This window comes from Polypterus senegalus, chromosome 7 (assembly GCF_016835505.1).
Source record: "Polypterus senegalus isolate Bchr_013 chromosome 7, ASM1683550v1, whole genome shotgun sequence".
Lineage (NCBI taxonomy): Eukaryota > Metazoa > Chordata > Cladistia > Polypteriformes > Polypteridae > Polypterus > Polypterus senegalus.
Window position 1 is genome coordinate 126051104 of NC_053160.1, and position 21376 is coordinate 126072479.

Consider the following 21376-nt stretch of genomic DNA (forward strand, 5'->3'; position numbering starts at 1 on the left):
TGAGCTGATATGAATGTATCACAGTGTACAAAACAACAGGGGCAAACAACACACTTTTATTAAAAAAATAGGTCTTAAATATAGAGCACCTGCAGTTATATATTGCCACTTGAGGCACTTGTACAGAACAACACTTACCTGGCCACCCTAATTCGTTTTCGAACAATTGCACCCACATATCGTCGGAGCCCATCCTTTAAAAGACAAGCAGATAAATTGGTTGTTAATATTCTTATTGCATTGGTTGTGAACATTCTAAATAACAGAGCAAATCAAAAAAACTTAAAGCTCACATCAAGAGAAGGGAAAGGTCAAACTGATGGTTGGTTGCTGAGCTGATATGTAAACTAGGAGCCTCCTGGACTACTGATCCTCATTTTAAAGACAACAATTTATAAAATCTTTGTAAATTCACTGACGGGAAGTTTACGGTTAGTGAATTATTAACACAGAAGCTTTCCTTAGAAAAGGATTAATTATTCAAATGATACAGAAAGGAACCATTCAGACATACAGTGGAAAAATTGCTTAAAATTAACATATCAAAACTAACCTGTATGTCTATCTTTGGAGTAATCCGATGTAATTGCTATGAAGGTTCAGTAGCATTATAATCCTTTTTCAATTAGACTAGGGAAGAGCTTAGTAGCTAATGGCTTAGCCGAGCTATCCGGAAGAGGAACTCAACACAAGTCACACTGGTTCATAGATTCTCATTAATAAAACACCTCATACCAGAGAAAGTATTTTGGCTAAATTTAATTGGGAATACATTTCCTTCAGTCTTTTTCTAATTTTTACAGTATGTTTATATTTCAAAATAAGCAGAACAAAATCAATCTAAATATTTAGTTTAAAGCAGACATAACCATCTATGTTATTAAAATCCTAACCAAGTGAGGAGAATTGTTCAAATTTTTAGCTTTCTTTTTCTTTATCACCAACACCCCTGAAATGTATTCTGAGATTGGCTTGGGATCTCTCTGACCACAATTTGGATAAGCAGGTTTAGAAAATGGATGGATGCATTTATTTTTAATGGCAAAGCAATTCATTCACAATATAGCTATTTTCAACACTTTATAACTGAGCCTGTGGGTTAATTTAAATCTCAGTATATTATATATAAAACATTACATACTGTATGCAGTATATTAATCCATAATCAACTAAGTTTGAAATGCTTTGACCTGACCATAGCAGCTAGCAGAAGCATAAACTCCAGTTGCTTAAGAAAGAATTATAACAGAGTGAGACAGTGAAGTTTGTTAATCCAAGCCAAAAACTCAGCAATTTATGAATTGTTCAAAGTATCTACTGAACTATGAATAGAGAGTCTCTCATTCATGTTGGGAATCACCTCATCACCTGATTCTAAAAAGAAAAGTTACCTTTGTTGTATATTTAACACCAGGAAATTGTCTATTGTCAACTCCTGAAGTACTATAGATGAGGAAAGCACTGTTTATGTGCCGAGGTTTTCCTTGAGTCCATTCTTCAATATTGTAAGCTTCAACCCTCACTCCCACCTCGACACTGGAAAGTGAACAAAACAGTTAAAAAAAACAAATTGTTGCTTCAAAGGGTAGAATCATCTAGTATAACATTCTCGGACATCAACCTTGCACAAGATTCAAACCCAGGGTGGTGGATCCATGAAGAGGCTGAGTTGACCACTATACTGGCGTGCTGTAATTGAAATTATACAATGCTATTTTGTTTTGTACTAAATTTAAAAATTCACAATTGTGAACAACTGAATCAATATGAGAAAAAATGTAGCATCTTTGAACTTCTCAAGTATGAATACCAGAGGTCTGATTCTTCATGCAGAAAGTTTATCTCTTTTTATCTATCTAATTGGTGAAAATGCTTAATCCAATAAAGAATTGTGAGAGCCAGAGTATCTCCTGGCAGCATGGGGAGCAAGAATGGAACCAATCATGGCTGGGATGTGGGTTATAGAGGAGGGAGTCTTTATGGAACAGAAAACAAATGGGGCTCTGGTGAATTTGCTGCTGGTGTGATCTCATTAGCCCCCTTCTTCACCGTAGTATAAATAGCTTGCCTAAATAAGTCAACAACATAATTCATTAACCATTTTATTCACTCTGTATCTACATCTGTCAAAAGCCCTGCAAAGTGCAGATGAAGAAGAGAAAATATGACATAACATGTTAACATATAATGAAAAATTCACATTGTCATCACTCTCACTTGATTCAACTAATGTTTCAGTTTCAGTTTGTTCTAAAACTGGATTTACAGATTCTGATTTACATGCTACTGTGTTTTGGTTGAAGGCTGTGTGTCACCAATGAAAATCGATGAGGGGGAGTTACCTTAGAGTGACAAATGCTTAGAATTATTCGTGATTTTTTTGAAGTATAATGTTATTTCGTCCACTGGATAGCAGCAGAATACTGACCCATGAATTATTGAGCCATTACACTGTAAAGCGGATCATTAATTGTCACTCCTGAGCCTAACTTGGATTAACTGTAATAATCTAGAATTTTGAACCTGAAACATTATTGACACTATGTGTTGTTGCCTGTAAAAGAAAGCATGCAATGCTAGCATTTTGAACAACTGAAACTATTTGAGAAAATGTACACCATCTTTAAAATTCTCAAAAATGAATCCCAGAAGTCTGTTTTTTTCATGCAGAAAGCAATATCTATGTTGTCATATTAACTGCAGAAACTGTTTACTCCGATAAAGAGTTGCGGTAGCCAGGGATGCAAGGAAGGAAGCAATCATGGGTAGGATAGCAGTACAACGTAAGGTACACTGACTCATAAAACCAACTTCACTCATACTACACCAGTTCAGATGTATTAACCATTGGCAACTGCACTGTTCTTTGGGATATGAGAGGAAGTTGGAGTCTTTATGGAACAAAAAACAAATAAGCCTTGGTTGAATCTGCAAATTATTGTTATTGTTATGTTATTTGGATTAAATTGTACACTAAAAATGTGAAATAATTAAATTTTCCAAAATATATAATTTAATTAATAGAATTAAAATAGTTTTGAAAGTAAACAAAGCAGTATTCATTTATAAATTGTATGAAAAGATAACAATTAAATGAAGACCAGTTCCTGTATGGAAAGACTGGGTCTCCAGGACTACATGATAATGTACAGGCTCTAAATAAGACGCCTCTTTGAATGGTAAAACAGACTGCAAAATGCATGAGCCTGGATTTGGTTAAAATGGGCTCTGCATAATGAAAGTACTTGTGCATTTTTACCCATCAGACAATAAAAAATGACAATGAAATGACCCATGATTATAAAAGTATCTATCTATCTCTATCTATCTATTTCAGATATATTGCACTCCAACATTTCTTTAAATCTAAGAGTAATGCAAAATTTGTCTCAGATTCTTTTTTTAGATTTCATTGATTTTACTAAAATCAAATAGCATTCCATACAAATAACTCAAGTTTTACAAAAAAAGGTTTGAAACAAATCAACCTTCAACAAATCAACATTCTTGATATATTACTATGCAAAACTGAGTTAGTACTTAGAGGTGTCTCAAAACACATTTTAAGATTAAAATTTTTAGCAGTGCAGATGATGAACACAATGAAAGTGCAACTTTGCATCAGTCAAAGATAGATAACATACAATTAAATTTAAAACAGAGTAATTCCAAAGTATTTGAAAGCAGCACTTATGCAATCTTTAAAAACCTGTGTTTTGGTTACTAGGGCAACCCATGTAGATGACACTCTTTAAGGAAATTCTTTATCTCTTTGAATTTCAGACAGTCAAAAATACTGCTGGCCCTTTTCTAATAAGTTACATACTCTATAATAAGTGTCTTTTGTAAGTGCAAAGCTCAGTTGCATTGTTTTCTATATGAAATTCTGCCTGATTCAACCAAGAAAAAGGAACATGGTCATTAAAAAGAAACCAATTGACATAAAATATTACAAACATAATTAAAAAGTTTTGACTCAGACTGCCTCACATGTCCCTAGATAAATATGTACAGATTGTACATACAGATTGATAAATATGTACTGGCCTTCTCATATGGAAGACTATCCGTGCCAAGATGAAATTACAAACATGAATATGCATTGAATTTCATTGTATTTTGCATATTCATTTTACGCATGATTTTTTCATAATACAATTATAAAACAAACATCAAATAAGGAAATGCTTTTCAGTATGGTGTGCAATGCCATGCAAAGGATTTATTTCCACAACCACACAGGTATTATGCCAAAACTAAACAAAGTCAAATGATCAATCAGCATCAAGAGGCTGGGCAAAGCTTATAAACAGCAGGGGTAAGAATGATTCTGATTATGACTGTATGTTTCTCTGAATTTAAGGTGCTTTGTTTCTTCTCAGTCTATAAAATCATCCTAAATGTCATCTGTTCTAAAAGTTATATATATTGGTCAATTATATAAAACAGATTTGAGGTGAAAAATGTGTTGTTTATGGCACCTAAAATTGGTTGTTGCAATTGGTTCAAAAAAGCCTGCAAGGCACAGCATTGGGTCTGCAGATAAAGATATTGTAAGGGTTAAAGCAGAATAATGTCAAAAATAAACTTCAGAGGTGTTGTATCTTACGTATATTTTGGTAAATTCAAACTCTGGTGACTTTCTAAATATGGAGAAAGTCATATCCTGACTACATTTAGCCTGACATTTATCTGCTGTAGGATATCTGACTTCTGAATTTTATATGATTATCAATAATGCTAATCAGAGATGAACTGGCATGTCTGCACACTTTTCCAGACAAAGACGTACCTAGAATTACATTCACCTTGAGCTTGCAACTGCAAGTTAACCCTGTTGCCCACTCTGATGGGCACACTCACATATTTATAATCAGATGCTGAACTGTATCTGGAAGTAGATGCATGTATCTTTAACACTTTCTTAGGGACTCAAATCACTCTCTGCTTGCAGCCAGACACTCAGACGTCCATTTGAGCTACCTGCTGAAACATTTTCTCTTAGATCTGTTCAACAAGCTTTAGAACTGTGACAGTGACTTAACCATTCTGGAAGAAGAAGCCTTACTCCTTGAAAGCAACAGAAGTGCCTAAGCTCATTGAAAGACCATTAAAAACACCTTTTGCCTACAAAGTCACAGAGGGCTGTACCAGAGGACATAGTAACGATTCTTACCATCCAAATTGAGTTTAGGAAGACAACATCATGTCATGTCTTGTACAAGTACAAAAAACCATGTGGCAATGGCAAATAAGTGAACACCACTGCAATTAAAATGCTTAACTTAAACCTAGGACTATAACAGCACCAGTTTGCACAGCAGTAGACATATCCTTAAAGACCTGGGGCCTCATGTATAAACGGTGCGTACGCACAGAAATTTTGCATAAGAACTTTTCCACATTCAAATCTCGATGTATAAAACCTACACTTGGCGTAAAGCCACGCACTTTTCCACTGTACCTCATACCTTGTCGTACGCAAGTTTTCCACTAGGTTTTGCAGACTGGCGGCACCCAGCGTCAAAGCAATGCTACTGTTCCTCTGTTGTTACACCTTATTTTCCTGATGCGGCTTTATAAATACACTGAAACTAACCGCGTATTGTTTATTAGTGTAACGCATCTGATTGTAATTAACTTGTAACAATATAATGGTCCAGGGAATAGCCATAGTATTCCAAATACCATAACTGCTTTAGCGTTGTTACTGTCACTGCACCTTCTTCTTCTTCTTCTTCTTCTTTCAGCTCTTTCCGTTTGGAGTTGCCACAGCGGATCATCTTTTTCCATATAACTCTCACTGCACCACTCTGATTATTTATATCACTGTATCTGAGTGTGAATCACAGCAGCAGCTGATCGGAAAGAGAATTATCGGTATACAGCTTCAAGGACACGCTGTCTCAGCTACGGCAAAACATTTCAAAGCCTTTCCTGTACGGACCTCGCGGTTCAGAAACAGTTTCATCCCAAGAACTTGAAACGCACTTAATCAATTGCTCCTTGTAGAACTGTTTGTACTTATAAGTACACTCACCCCACTGTAAACTTGCACTATAGTTATAATATCGCACAATCTGAGCCACTTTATAAAGCGCGTATTTACATATGATGACAATATCATTTTTAAGGTGAAATGCAGCAAAATATGTTTATTATATTATACAGATAAAACTTTAACTTCATTTAAATAATCTATATTCTTCACTGAGAGTGTTGTGAAGGATAGAATAATTAAACATGTACTATGAAGATATTTCAATGTTCCTTAAATGTTTTGAAGAATCGGCGCTCTAAGCTTACAGATGTCTTAACTTCTATTACAGAGCTGATTGGGTATTTGGGGAAAGAAAACCAAGGACTGCAGTGACGGCTACGCCAATATATATTAAATATAAAACTGAAAGAGAAAACAACAACACAGCTAAAATTGCAGCAACAAATTTCGGCAAAAGTTAAATGCTTGTGTCATGAGCACGAGGCGGCTATGCAGTGTCTGCAAAGGACGTGGCCATCCACCGTGCATAAGCTACCTTACTGACATTGGCGGGCGAAGGAGCCACCAATTCTTCCTCTGCCCAGTGCCACCACAAGCCTAGAGCCGCTCCTGAGTACTGCTGCAATAAATTATTTCATCGAAAATCGCACACAATCACTGCGCCGTGAAACCCATGTTTAATAACGTGCTTTAACTCCTATCATCATAAAAATGATATCACGTATACATCTCAGTATTTTAGTTATTCAGAGAGCTGTAATATCACGAATGTAATGGATTCTGTGTCCAGTTGAAGGAAGAGAGACGGTTTAAGAAGCAAGTAGTGATTCACACACACAGAGCACATAGAAGATCACACATAAAACAAAGCATTTAACGTGCTACTTTAATTACGATGTGATTTAAGAAACTGGTTAATTAAACGATTTTAAGATGACGTTTATGATGTTCTACTTTAATGACAAAATAAACTACGTGATTAAAGTGGAAATGTGGAGATTGAAGTTGACATTTTGTGCTTTTTCCCCACTGTGTGCCTTTTTTTCTCTGTACCCTAATAAGCTTTCATATGACACTCAGACATTGGGCTACAACTCGCCTTTTCACGGCGACTTTGATATGTGACTTCTTTTTTATTTCCAGCACCGTGATTTTGTGAACGTGAGCTTTCAAGTTTCTCCAGCACACTATGTCACTTGATCAACTTCCTTTTGTTGATTATACCACGGTTTATTTGAACAAATAGTATGTTTTTCCTTTGCCTCCACTTGGTATTTGCTGAAATTCTTATATTTTCCCCCGTGCTTTTCTCATTGTCTTTTCACAGAAGGCTGAGCTTAAGGGCGATTTATATTCATTTGCATATTCAAAGAGGCGTAATTTTGGGAGGAGTTGGGGCGTTACATAAAGCGCGTGCACGAGCGTTACTGATCAGGATTTATGTAGTGGAAGAACGTGGAAGTTGGAGTACGCACAGATTCCTGCATCTGGATTTTTTAAGCACATTTCGGCTTTTGTGCTTACGCCATGTTATAGTGCGAGTTCTACACACGGCGTTATACGTGAATCCCCTGGTATCTTTAAAGCCATTTTATTTTTGCCAAGATAGACAAGAACTGTAACATCTAGTACTATGATAAGTGAAGCATGATTATAGATTAAAAGAACTTCATAATCACACCTTATGAGAAGGATCTAAGAGTCATCATAATGGGCTCATCACTACATACAACAAGATACTGTGCTGAAGAATTCAAGAAGACTAAAATGATGTTAGGTTATATAGGTCATGATGTTTGGAGTACAAGTCAAGGGAGATTATGGTTAAGTAATATAACCCACTAGTGGAACCTCACTTGGAATATTGTGTACAGATTAGTCTCTGGGGTACAAAAGAGACAAAGCAGTGTAAAAGAAAATCCAGAGGAGAATAACTAGGCTGATTCTGGGACTGGGAGGTATATACACTATACAGGTCCCAATTTGGTGCAGCACTAATTCTGGCACAGTTCTGACATCCACAAGTTATATGGTGAAAAAATAAATAATGAAACTCATTGATATCCCTGAAACTTTCTTTTTTTAAATTGGAGAAGATGCTCTAAAAATGCAAGATGGTGAACCGTGTTTTAGAACTACTTTAAAATAAATCACATAACTCAATATATCCTGTAAGTCTAGTTGTAATCTGATAATTAGGGAAACAAAATGAAAATGGCATTTGTTCTGTTCTGTGTATTGTATTGTATTGACCCCATTCTTTTTGACACCCACTGCAGTCCCAATCTACCTGGAAAGGAGTCTCTCTTTGAACTGCCTTTCCCAAGGTTTATTCCATTTTTTTCCCTACTGGGTCTTTTTTGGGAGTTTTTCCTTGTCTTCTTAGAGAATCAAGGCTGGGGGGCTGTCAAGAGGCAGGGCCTGTTAAAGCCCATTGCGGCCCTCCTTGTGTGATTTTCAGCTATACAAAAATAAATTGTATTGTATTGCATTGTATTATGATGCTGAAACAATGGCTAAAATCAGCATTTGGCATGCCAGTATTCATGATCCATTGTGTGCCTGTAGCAAAGATCAATTGAGTTAACCCTTTATATCTCTTTATTATTCTTCAAGGCACATGCTTCGGTCCATTAAAAGTACACAGTGCTATAAATAATACCAACAATAAAAGAGAATTTTTTTGCATTTCTGAGTTTTCTATGTGAAACATTATATAAATCAGGCTGATACCAGCAACAAAAAAATGGTCTCTTACCTATTATACTCATCTTCCCATGGAAAGACGCATACCTTTTTTGAAAAGTGTTGTTGACTACAGCCTTGAAAACCAGTCGATCCCCTACAGTAGAAGGTCCTCTGAATTTAAACATATCAACAGACTTTAGGATGGGAGAGAACCCACACAGGCGACTGTGAATAACAAGAACAACATTATTTTAAAAAGCAGGTACTTTAAAGATAAATATTGCTAAAACAAAATATAGCACATATCACTCAGCACACCAAATTGTGAATGTCCATTTATGTCATATGATGGAGCACAATAGTGTGATCCTCAAATGTAACAAAATGATCATTAGTTGGTATTCTCTCAGAAATTTTCCAAATGACAATTCTATATATCTTATTGAAGTAAAATTTAAATTGTAACTTGGAGACATCACTGTGATACATAATATAAATTTACAGACCTATGCTGATAATTTGTGCATCCAGTCACACATTCATTTTTCAGTTCAATTTTCCATCAATAGGTTGCCATGAGTATGAGGCTAAAGACAGGATGCCACCCTGGACTGCACATTACTCCATTCTACAGCATTGCAGCGACACAGTTATTAATATTTGTGTAGGAACATATAGAACTATTTTTCCTCAATTTTTGATTTTTTTAAATGTTTTTATTCTTTTTATTGCTATGACTATCATTTGCACATGCTGCCATTTTGTGAGTATTTTTTTGCTTGGGCTATACCATTGTGTTATGCATTCATAAGGCATGTGATGCAAAGATTGTGTCATCATCATTATAATATAAGGTAGTAGTGCATAGTAGCTTGTTATCCAGTCATCAGATCAAAAATAAAGAAAAGAAGATCAGTTTAATAACAGGGGGAAGTTAAACAAGGACATTTTTGAACAGCAGATCTTCAGACTAAGACACTGGCTTTGTGTTTTTGTTTTGACATTCACCCTTGTGTGCCGAGTGTTAACACTAGAATCCCTGAAGCCTACAAAAATATTCGTAATGCTGGGCCACCTTAAATTCCTTTGCACCTCTTCATCAGCGTCTTTGTTTTGCAAATGTGTCAATCAGCACAAGCAGCAAGTGGCCTGCTCACTCATACCCCACTGAGGCAGCTGAAGTCAAGTCAGATGCAAAATCCTAGGAGCTGGGAGTAAGGTATCTGGAATTTTACAGGGTAAATAATATATCATTATTTGGAATACAATGGTCTGTGTAAATGCAGGATGACAGGAAATGCGAGGCAAGAAATGTCGAACACATAACTAAAACAAAAACTTTTTTCATGTCTTCTTATATAATACGCTACCGTGGCTGTCCGTTTGTCTTTCCAGGATTTTAAATCACCTTTAGCTCGCAAACTGTTTGACCTGTTGACCTGAAATTTGGTACAGATATACTACGTGACGTCTACTATCCTCTTTCGGGGTAATGATTGACCTCCAAGGTCAAAGGTCAACCCAAGAAGTTCAAGGTCAAAATTCAAATAACCTGTAGCCTGAAATTTGGTACACGTATACTATGCTGAAACTCTGCACTACAGCTTTATATTAATAACGAAGAGTTTTGGAATTATTAATCCTTTTATTTATTTTATTGTACTGTAGAATCAACTCTCAGCTTGTGTACACCTTCGCCGACACTTCCCCTACCTCTTTATATCTTAAATCATTCTTGAGGCAGCTTGAAGACTTAAAGTGCCAGCTTAAGTGAAAAATTAAAGAAAACATACTAAGTAATTGCAACACAAACACTGACTTAATTAGTTGTGACATGAAAAGATGCCGACGAAAGAAGAGGAGAAGCGGGCCACTAGGGTGGAGAAAAGAAGAGCTGCTCAGGAAGCAGCAAGTGCATCAACCTCTGAGCAACAAATGCTAAACATACAGAGAAACCCCATCCCAGGTCCTCCTAGCATTTACTGTTTTGAGTAGTGAGCTGCTGTTATTGTTACTATTACAGTATATAATAAAAACATACATTTGATTTGAGTCTGTAAGAGTCAATGTAAATTTATTGTACTTGTAAACGATAGCTGCAGTGGGCTGGCACCCTGCCCAGGATTTGTTCCTGCCTTGCACCCGTGTTGGCTGGGATTGGCTCCAGCAGATCCCTGTGACCCTGTGTTAGGATATAGCGGGTTGGATAATGACTGACTGACTGACTGTAAAATATAGCACTGAAGAGATAAAAGCATACACACAGACACAGCTCAATCACTTTTTCTTGTTGTCTTTTGAGCAAACAGACACTGCAGTGTCTATGGTGGATGTTACTTTTCTTCACACATGGACATTCACATCAACTTGTCATTTGAATGAATTTTTTATCCAAGAAAAAACTGAATACAAATTGTTCAAATTAAGTTTTCTTTAGAAATAAAGACCTAAACAACAGCGTGGTGAATTGCTCACGTACTGAAGTGACCTTTAGCTGCAGGTGTAAGTCCCATTTTACTTTATGGTGCCAAGCACAGTGCAGCAGTCTATTAGACAACCTTTGTTCTTTGTCCAGCTCCATAAGCTTTATGACCATAGACTAGGAAAGTCTTTGTTGTCAGCTGTAACTCAAAACACAGCTCTCAATAAAATGTTGCCAGATGTCCGAATTTGCAATAAACCTATCATTTTTCACATGTTCTGCACGGGTGTCTTTGTTGTCAAAGTGCAAATGCTGTATAATAGTCTGATAGTGGTCACGGGACATTGTATCTTTGATTTCCGGTACAACAAATAGTTCTGAGCAGGCATCAGCCACACCGCTGCTCTTGTGAAAAGAATAGAGATAAATGCCTTCAACTCAGAGAGGGAGAGGCAAGTTCATTGTACCATGTGAAAGTCACTGAGTGAATAAAACTGAATGATAAAAAACAAGAGTTAACTTTTACAAGTAGCCAAAATTTACACCGGGTGTTAAAGACTTAAATCAAATGTATGTTTTTATTATATTATAGTAATAATAATAATAATAGCAGCTTACTACTCAAAACGCAGAGCGCCAGGTCTCAAACCGAGACCTTTTGATTATAAGACAGCGATTCTTACCTCTACACAATTCAAGAACACGTAAAAGTCTCTGTCAATTGACATTTGAGCTTGGGTTTTTAACTCATTGCCAGCTAATATGTAAATCAAATGTTTTCTTTTTTCTTTGGTTATATTCTTGAATAAAAGTGTTTTTATCTGATATTTGGACTAAAGTCTTCATACATTATATACTTGTTATTAGTATAACCTGGAAAAGGTTTCTGCTTTAGGTATGTGTTCAGCATTTCTTACCTTTCCTTTTATCCTACACTTACCCAGATCTTTGTAGACACGGAACACACATAAAATGCATGTATTCCAAGTAATGATATACTGTATTATTTACCCTATACAACTCTAGGAACCTTACACGTAGATAAGGAGCCTTGGCTTGAGCTGGGAGATTTTTTTGCCTGAGTTAAGCTCCGTCAAGGCGGGGGATGACAGCAGGCTGCTTGCTGCTTGTGCTGATCGACTCATTTACAAAACAAAAGACGCTGACGGAGAGGTGCGAGGGATTTAAGGTGGAATGAGATTACGAGTTTTGTCGTAGGCTTCAGGGATTCTAGTGTTAAATAGAAATTTGTAAATCTTGTGATGCAGAGATAATTTAAGATTAAAGATTTTTTATTTGTCACATACACAATTATAAAAGTACAACATGCAGTGAAATGTGCCCTGAATCGGCCATGAGACTGTGCAATAAAGTTAACAAATAGATAATTTAAATTAAATTTAAAATTAAAAAAAGAAAGAAGAAATTTTAATTTTAAATTAAAAAGGTAGAACTAAGGTGATACATTATATAGGGAAAAAAGTATATATCCAAAGCATTATTATTTTAAACAAGATCTGAGCTATGTGCAAATGTAACAGAATAGAATAACTATGTACTGTAAAGTCAGTGAGCTAGTTTGCTGGATAGAATATACTTAAAATGGCATGGCGACAGCTGAGAAGCAATGAGATAGAAAATTCAGTTTGTGTTAAGGAACAGTTAAAAAAATTTGTGGGGTGCATGTCCAAGTTAAGAAATCTTAATGCTTGTGGGTAGAAGGTCCTCTTGAGCCTCTCTGTTCTGGTCATAATACTCCTAAACCGTTTGCCTGATTTCAGCTGGTCAAACAGATAATTACTGGGGTTAGATGAGTTTCTGATGATCGTAGTTGCTCTAGTCCTGGATCTCCTGGTATAAATATCCTGCAGAGATGGTAGATCAGATCTGGTGCAGTGTTATGCTGCCCGGATCATGTGACACACTGTGTCGTCATAATCTGCCTATATAAGATGGTGGCACACAGAATTGTTATCTAGTTATTGGACTGAAGATAAAAAAAGAACAGTTTAGTAATAGTAAAAAGGAAAATAAATATGCTAGTCTAAAGACATTTTTGCAACAAATGTTTTGAATGTGACAGTTTATGTTTTTGTTCTTACATGATGCACTGAGAGTGTGTGATGGGTGCTTTCCCAGATTAACCAAGATTGATTTAAATAGTGTTTTTTGTGACTCCAGGCAATAGGAACTAGCTCTGACCTTTTGACTTTGAATTTTGGTTAGCAATATGGCTTTATTGGCTTTCTTTCTAACTTCTTGTTTTGACCCATAACTGTTTTTGGTGAAGTTCATTTCTCCTGTCATAATTTTTTTTTACTGAATACCTTTCCAGTTAATACACAGCCAAGAAGACATCAGTACACTGGAAAAGGCCTGACATAATTCAAGTTCTGCCTTTGAATACCCCTTTTCTGCTCTTGCTGCCATATAAGGACACTGACCACAACCAATAGCATAATTTGTGATAAGCAAGGTAAAAGACACAATGTGGCTAGAGTTCCTGAGCCTTAATTGTGAATTTTAAAGTTCAGTTAAAACTCAAAAAAAGCAAGTTTTCACTGGGATATGGAATAACTTTTTCTGACATTTTGTTGATACTTATTTTTCATATATCATTTCAAAACTAATTCATACGCTTTTTGACAGTTCGTTTTTGGGTCACCAAGTAATATATTTAGAATGTGACTTTAATTGTTCAAGCATTGACTTTATATATTTAGGAATGTAATATATTTGCCTGTTTACTACACCAATATATACATTGTTACACACATGCACCTGGGAGACAACTTGTGGGCTCATCAAATAGTTATTCACCCAAAGTCGAAGGTTGGCACTATTGCCTAAAGCCTAAAGTGTACAAGCTGTGCAGAATTAACACCACAGAGCAGGTGGTTGAGGTTGTCACTTGCAGTTACCTGATTAATTTGCTAGCCGAGTCTCTAGCCTAACAGGTCCACAGGCATGCGTGGCAGCACATTGACTCGCTAGTCAAAACCATCAAGAGTCTGGCTGGTCATCTATGTCAATGGTGCGAAAGAGCCAGACGATCGCCGCAAGCCCCGAAGGGATCATGGCCAAAGAAAAGAGCCCAGCCAGTAAAACACAGTGCCTGCCACATGGCCTAAGGATAAATCTCCACCCCTAATGTGCTCTTTCAAGTACAGAGAGGTGAAGCACATCATTCCCAACTGTCCTTATCTGGACAAGTCAATTAACTGTAAAGGTAATGGTCATTCTCTAAACTCTTACCTCCATGTATAGCAGTGATGGTTGTAAATGTTAGTAAAGTAACTGCTCTCATTGATTCCAGAAGGTACGCTTTAATTTTTGCTTACCAATATGCACTTCCACAGGAATGGGGCTCCAGACAGGCCAGTCTAACATGTATACATGGGAAACCCGTCAGTATAACTGTAGTCACATTTCAAAGGGATACTTGCATTATCTCTATGTACATGATGCAGAATCCCCAGTATCCCATCATACTAGGGAGGGACTGGTCCAAAAGAAACTGCAGAAAGGAACATCAAGGTTAAGATGGGCCTTTCTGTGGACGGAGAACTCCATCCCAAGTTGTCTCCACACTGTGGATTATCCTGGCTCAAAGAAGAGAGGTTATGGCCATTAAGTAGGAAGCAGGTGATATCTCAGTATCACACTCTACAGAGGAAGTTGACAGGATGTCCCAGACCAAGGCCCCACCTGAGGAGGACACCCCACATTCTCTCTCTGAATTACACTACCAATTTCAGCAGTTGCTGACCTCATTTAAATGGGAACAGTGGAATAATTATTCCCTGAAATTTGCTAAAAATGAAATTGTCCTCCCTGCCCGGGATTTGTTCCTGCCTTGTGCTCTGTGTTGGCCGGGATTGGCTCCAGCAGACCCCCATGACCCTGTGTTAGGATATAGCGGGTTGGAAAATGACTGACTGACTAAAATTGTCCTTGTAGACAAGTAATGTATTGCACATTCCATGCCCCTGGAGATGCATTTCGTATTAAAAAATGACTAGTTATATTGTGTAACAGAATATGAGGGGGAGGTGAGGTCCTTTTTGTTCCAAAAGTCAGGTTTGTGAGCTGGCATACTCCACCTCTTAGGTGCCCACCTCGAGTCCGATAAAACATTGAAAAGGATATACAGAAGACAATTACTGGAAGTGGGTATTTATTCAGGGAGTTGATTCAAGCCTCTCTGAAGCAACCCACTTGAGAATATGCTATCAACAACATTTACTTTTCTTATTTTCCATTATTTTGCTGTAAGGCAATTCAAACTGTTTCTACCCCAGCTGGCAACCCTAATCATTTTCACATTTCCTTGTTATTTATTATAATACCTGTATTTAGCCTGTGCACTGCACATAATTTTTTTTAAATAATTTGAATCCTCGGAGGTATGTCCCCAAACCAACCCTCCACTTCTTATTTGGTAATAACAAATAGGAAATAAGGAAATCACTTATTAGAAAATAAGAAATTAAGTATATATTTGTTTATATTGAATTTGAACTTTGACATTTTCAAGTGAAGTTGGTCTTGAGAAAGCAACATGCAGTTGCCCATGTGAGAAGACATAATTAGGGAAGAAAATTCCCAACTTTTTGGAGAGTTTGTCCTTGTGACTTGTTAATTGTCATAGCAAATGCAGCTGTTATATGTTACAGTTGGAGTGAGAGAACCAAGGAATTTGACAGGAAAGTTTATTTCATCCTGCTTAGTTCCGTCTTTCATTGAGTCCATTGACAAATACTCTACATATTGTCATTTAAGATTTCATATTGATCATTGATTTGGAAGGTTTCATCTTTTCTAGGACATAAGATGGCACAGTTTGGATTTTCACTTACGTCTTGAATACAAGCATTTTTACTGAATATTGCTGTGGTTAAATAATTTGCTTCAATGAAATCTTGAGGCACTTCAGTTATCTGTGGTGGGCTGGCGCCCTGCTCAAGATTTGTTCCTGCCTCACGCCTTGTGCTGGCTGGGATTGGCTCCAGCAGACCCCCGTGACCCTGTGTTAGGATATAGCGGGCTGGATAGTGACTGACTGAATGACTTCAGTTATACAGGTGGAATGTCATTGTAACGAAATTCACAAAACTATAAAAATATTTCATCATAATGGAAATTTCGTTATGACAAAGATGGGGGAAATATGTATACTATTGTGACAAGGGTCTCTAATTATTCACCATCTCTAATGGCAGTGGTGCAAGGACAGCTCCATAGCTGCTTTCCTGCAGCTTTAACACTGGGCTTTTGCCGTTTGTCCCAGTCTCCCGGTCTGCCATAGCAGTAAATCCAAGCCACTGGAGTTCTAATCTGAAGATGAGAGCTAAAGCAGGGTGATTGACTCAGTGTCATGGTTTCTATCTTGTGTGTTTGAGTAATGAAGTAACAGCTCCTATTTTTAATGAAGACTTGAGACTGTACCTGCCTTCTCTATAATGTATTTTTTTGGAAACCTGTACTCCCCTTTCTTTCTTGTGTGCAACTCTCTGACCCAAGCTTGGCAATACCTGTATAAAAAACAGTGCTTTTAAAACTGAAAGCAATATTATATTTGAAAATAAGATGTTAGATGTAACTTTTTCAATAAAAATATAGGTATGAATACAGAATAAAAATGAAATATTAGGTGTAACTTTTTTTTTCACAGTAAACTGACGTTGTTTCTCACTTGTTTTGTTCATTGCAAAGAAAACTTTGAAAAGCGCTATGAAACTCAAACAGTACAGTATCCGCACATGACACAACTGCCCACCTGGATGCTCGGTAAATACTCAGAATTCAGCTATACCTTTATGATATCGCACCTACACTCTCACAGAGAATGGAAATTTTGCAACAGACTGTAACTTTATTTAACCTATCACAAAAGAGACAGCCTGTTGCAGGGTTCCTGAAAGTATAAACAAGGAATTAAGTTTTTTTACATCACATTATTCTCTTTGGTGGCCATTTTTTGGTCAAAAAAACATTTGTTACATTGAAATTTACATTTTGTTAAAATTAAATTCATTAAACATGATGTTCTATGAACATTTGTCCGGGAAATTTTGTCTGACGTTTCTGGCTAATAAAAAGACTCAAAATGGTCTTTGCTGCTTTTGAATATCTTGGAGCAGTTGGTGAACATGTGTAACTGCATGTCTAAGGGTCTTGTTAGCTTAATCCCATATAATCAATTTTGCTTCAAGCAATTGTTTTGCTTCATTTGAAGCTTATTTTGTTCCTGATCATGAACTTTCAGTAATAGGAATAGTAAGCTCAAATAAGGAGTGAAAAAATTAATTATTGAGAATGTACTGTATGTGGGTCATACCCCTTTATGTTTCTATAAGGGCTAGGGACTTGGGGATACTCTTAATCGTTTTAGCAGGTGTCTGCTTATGTGCCCCTTTCATTCAGTAATCTTCGCATATGCAGAAGTTATGCACAGAAATAGGACAAAAACATGTGGTTTTTCAATTGCTGCCATTTTGAACGAGACAGGGCCGTCAGATAGGGGTCAAAACCCTTTATGGTTCTGACCAAAAATATTAAGAATGTTTTAGTCAGAATTCTGAGGTCATAACTCCAAAAATGAAAGTGTCTATTCCAGACAAAAATCCTTGTCTTGCATTACATTATATAGATATATTAATCATTATAACTTTATAGCATTCTGGAATCTTTTTAATTTTCAGTGATGAAGAGATATCATAGTTTTCATGAAAGTAGATATAGGAACAGAGAAATATATAGAACACTCATGAACTGAACTAATGATCTTAAAGACACAGCTAAATAATTGTTCAGATATGTGAGCTAACAAATAAATACAAATATGGTTCTTATTTCTTATGGGATATTAGTATTCTAGTTAATTTAAACAGCAGAATACATAAGGCAGCAACAGGGCATTCAAAACAAATCAAAAGATGTCAGTAGGGTTCTAAGCCATAATATAAAATAAACACATATCTTTAAATACTGTATATGGAGTTGTGGCATTTTAACTTGTAATTACTTTTAGTTTGGTGTAATATGAAACAGTTTTGGTGCATCATTTCTAATTTTAGATTAATAATTAATTTCATTTTTTTTGTAAAGCATTTTGAGTCATGTCATCCTAGTGCCATTTTGGCCTTGTCTTATGTTTTTTGTTGTTATAGTTTCTATGTTTCAGTTGATGATGACAGTGAACATCATAGGAGGTTATTTAGGGATGGTTATGTGAATTTACAATCATCCAAGTTTTTAGATAAAAAAATTAAAAAAATCTTTACACACAACAGTAGTTGTTTATGAAAAGAATCTTTAAGAATTTAGGAAATTTTGGCCACAGAGTTTTGATCTTTGAGTCTCACTTTATGTTTTCATGATCAGGCTTTCAGTCTTCATGGTTTTGCCCTTTGTCCATTTCTCTGACTATACTTTTATTTTGTCCTTTTCTAATATGTATTTTCTAGTATATGTTAAAAATAGTCCTTTAGGATATGAGACTTTTAAAATGTGAGGTATGTGAGACTTTTAAAATGTATCGTGTCATTACGATCGGGAATATGCAACACTTGAATATAAAAGCACCACGAATGCATCTGTATGTTGGCATTTTGCTTCACCACATCAAACTATTCATCAAACATCGAAGCGCGCACATCGATCCCTTAGGATCCACATAGTGGCTTTCTGTCACTTGTAGATAGTATACAGAGACTCTGACGTCACATTCCAACTTTTATCACACTGCACCACCCAATTTTTTGCTAGTACTGCAACTCGCGCACGCGTTGCATTAATTTCTGAGGCCTTGCTCAGAGGACACGTCAAAGGAATGCTGGGAATGCGTGGCAGCCATGATGTATGCGCGTACACGTTCTGAGCATGAAGTATAAACGAGTCCTTAGGGTTTAACAAGCCCTTTTATAGCATATAAATCTATGTTTTCTTAGCTTTGTACATTTTGATTGTTTATGTTTTCTTTTCAATGTGAAGATATTTGTCGGTACTTCTAATAAGCTCTTAATTATATATGATATCACCATTGCCACTGATATAGTGCAGATGCCCTCTTCAGTGAAATTCAATGAGATATTGTACCACTTTCCTGTTAGTAGAAATTAGAAATTAAATGTGATGATACTGCAACACTACATTCAAACTGAAGACAGGAGAAGTATACCTCAACAGTTTACAATCCACCTTGGGCCTGTCACTGCTTTGTAAATGATGGCATTGATATTCTGATGCTTTTGAAAAGAACAGCAAGCTTGAATTAAATGAAACACTCATTTCCTTATACCTTTTAGTTATGAGATGAATAAAACATGCAGCTTTCTAGATTTTGACCTAAAACAAATCCCATGATATTTCTATATTTAAAATGAAGAGTACAATTTGACTAATCACTGGTTTTCAGACCAACATTATGAATTTTTAAGAAATAATAATACACTAGTCATGTGCGCCCAACTACGTTGCGTGTTTTAAAGTTGTCTGTGAAGGGTTTCCTGTTTAAACGCGGCTGCCAGTCGTGAACTGGGCCCTTCGTCGCACAGCATTATGATTTTTTATAAGGGAAACAAAATTAAAAAAGAAAACCCTTGGATATTGATTCGATAGGAACGGCCCACTCGGAATCACTATCCGAATCGTAATTATGTGGTGGTGTACGAGCATTTCTGTTTCTGTCCGTTCACAGTCCGTCTCGTTTTCAGAATGCTGTCGTTTCCTCTCACGATGTCTTCTCAACCTTTCTCCAATCTCGCAGGTTGCTTTGTGGCAATCCAAAGAGTAAGGCAATATGCACGGAGCAATGGTTATAAAAGGGGGACACATAGGTATCCAGGCTCTTTAAAGCATAAATAGAGATCACTTCACTGACATGTGAGCAAACAACAGTTCAACTGTGAGACGCGCAGCACTCGCCGGCTACAACGTAACATTAATAATTTACGGAACGTGCTGTTACGTTGTCATTCATTTTACCCACTGTCTCTTTCATTCATATGTTACGTAGGCACGTACCTTTTATCTTCGGTAATCTCATTCTCTAACCAGGCCTCAGGAGCTAACCAGCGTAACACTGTCCACCACCCCTTTCGTTATTCCGGCACATTGTTGACATCCGTGAGTAACAACAACGTACTAAACTGGAAGGTGGTCTACGCATGCATGGAATTCGCGGACAAACAAAGTTCAAGATCTAAATGAAGATCTCTTTAGTTATTTTAAAGCACAACAATTTGTTTAGTTTGAATGTCTGTGTTTTGAGGTGTGACTGGTGTACTACAGTCTTCAGTAGTATAAGCCTGGAGGAGATTCTTAATACAATGCCTATGTTTTAGCTGTCTCTCTACTGCCATCTAGTGCTTCTTCTAATTAATTCGTGGACAAACAAAGATCAAGACCCAAATGAAGATTATATATAGAGATTAGTACTTTGCATGCAAGATATTCAAATTATATTGTTTACTGTTCCCTAAAAATTTGTATATATTCATAACAAGTAAAACATTACATTCTAAACAATTGAGTACTGTCAGAAAGACAAGTAACTTTAATGCTGTAACCTTTGTGCCGTTTGGTAAAATGACTAGGGTAGTCCAATCTGTGTACATGTTTCTTTGTTATTCTATAACAAATGTTTCAACATTGGTAGGTTGCATTTCAGTTGTATAAATCACATCTTGGCAGAAAGTGTTAGAGTGCTGCATCAGAGCGTGAATTCAAAACCAAATACAATCTTCACTTACATAACAGAATGATTAAAACATGAATTTATTTGTCTTTGTTTAGACTGTGTGAATGACTTAACACCTACACTACTAAACATGGTTTTCTTTAAAACCAAAACCTGGGTGGGCCAGTTCACCATCAGCGCAAACGGGAATGGCATTTCTGCTCCCTGTTACAGGGTAAGTCTGATTAGTCAACTAAGGTAAAAGGCTAATTAATTGGATGAATCATTTTATGTTGCCCTTCAAATCAGACTGCCACCACATTTCTATAGTAAAACTAATAAAGAAGAACACTCCTTAATGTACACATTCTGACTGGACAGATAGGCCAGACTGGTCCTCAAACACAGTTAGAGGAGGAAGGGAGCAGTAGGCAAATAGCCAAGATGGTCCTATTTTCCTTTTTTTTTAAGAAATCTGTTTAGTCTATGCAAGCGTTTACTGAATACTGCTGAGGTACAGTACTGTATGTGATCTCATCTCAGCACTTTTACCTTGGAAGAAAGAAATATGAAACAAGAACAC

General features: G+C 36.5%; 1 protein-coding gene across 1 annotated transcript in view; it reads right to left on the reverse strand.

Moving 5' to 3' along the window:
• The window catches only part of LOC120532848 (acetyl-coenzyme A thioesterase), a 156790-nt gene that overhangs the window by 32964 nt on the left and 102450 nt on the right, over positions 1-21376 (reverse strand). The window contains exons 7-9 of the mRNA XM_039759273.1: positions 8795-8914; positions 1392-1536; positions 139-194 (exon numbers count right to left, since the gene is read on the reverse strand). Of these exons, the coding sequence (XP_039615207.1) occupies positions 139-194; positions 1392-1536; positions 8795-8914 (321 nt within the window). The remainder of the gene's footprint in view (positions 1-138; positions 195-1391; positions 1537-8794; positions 8915-21376) is intronic.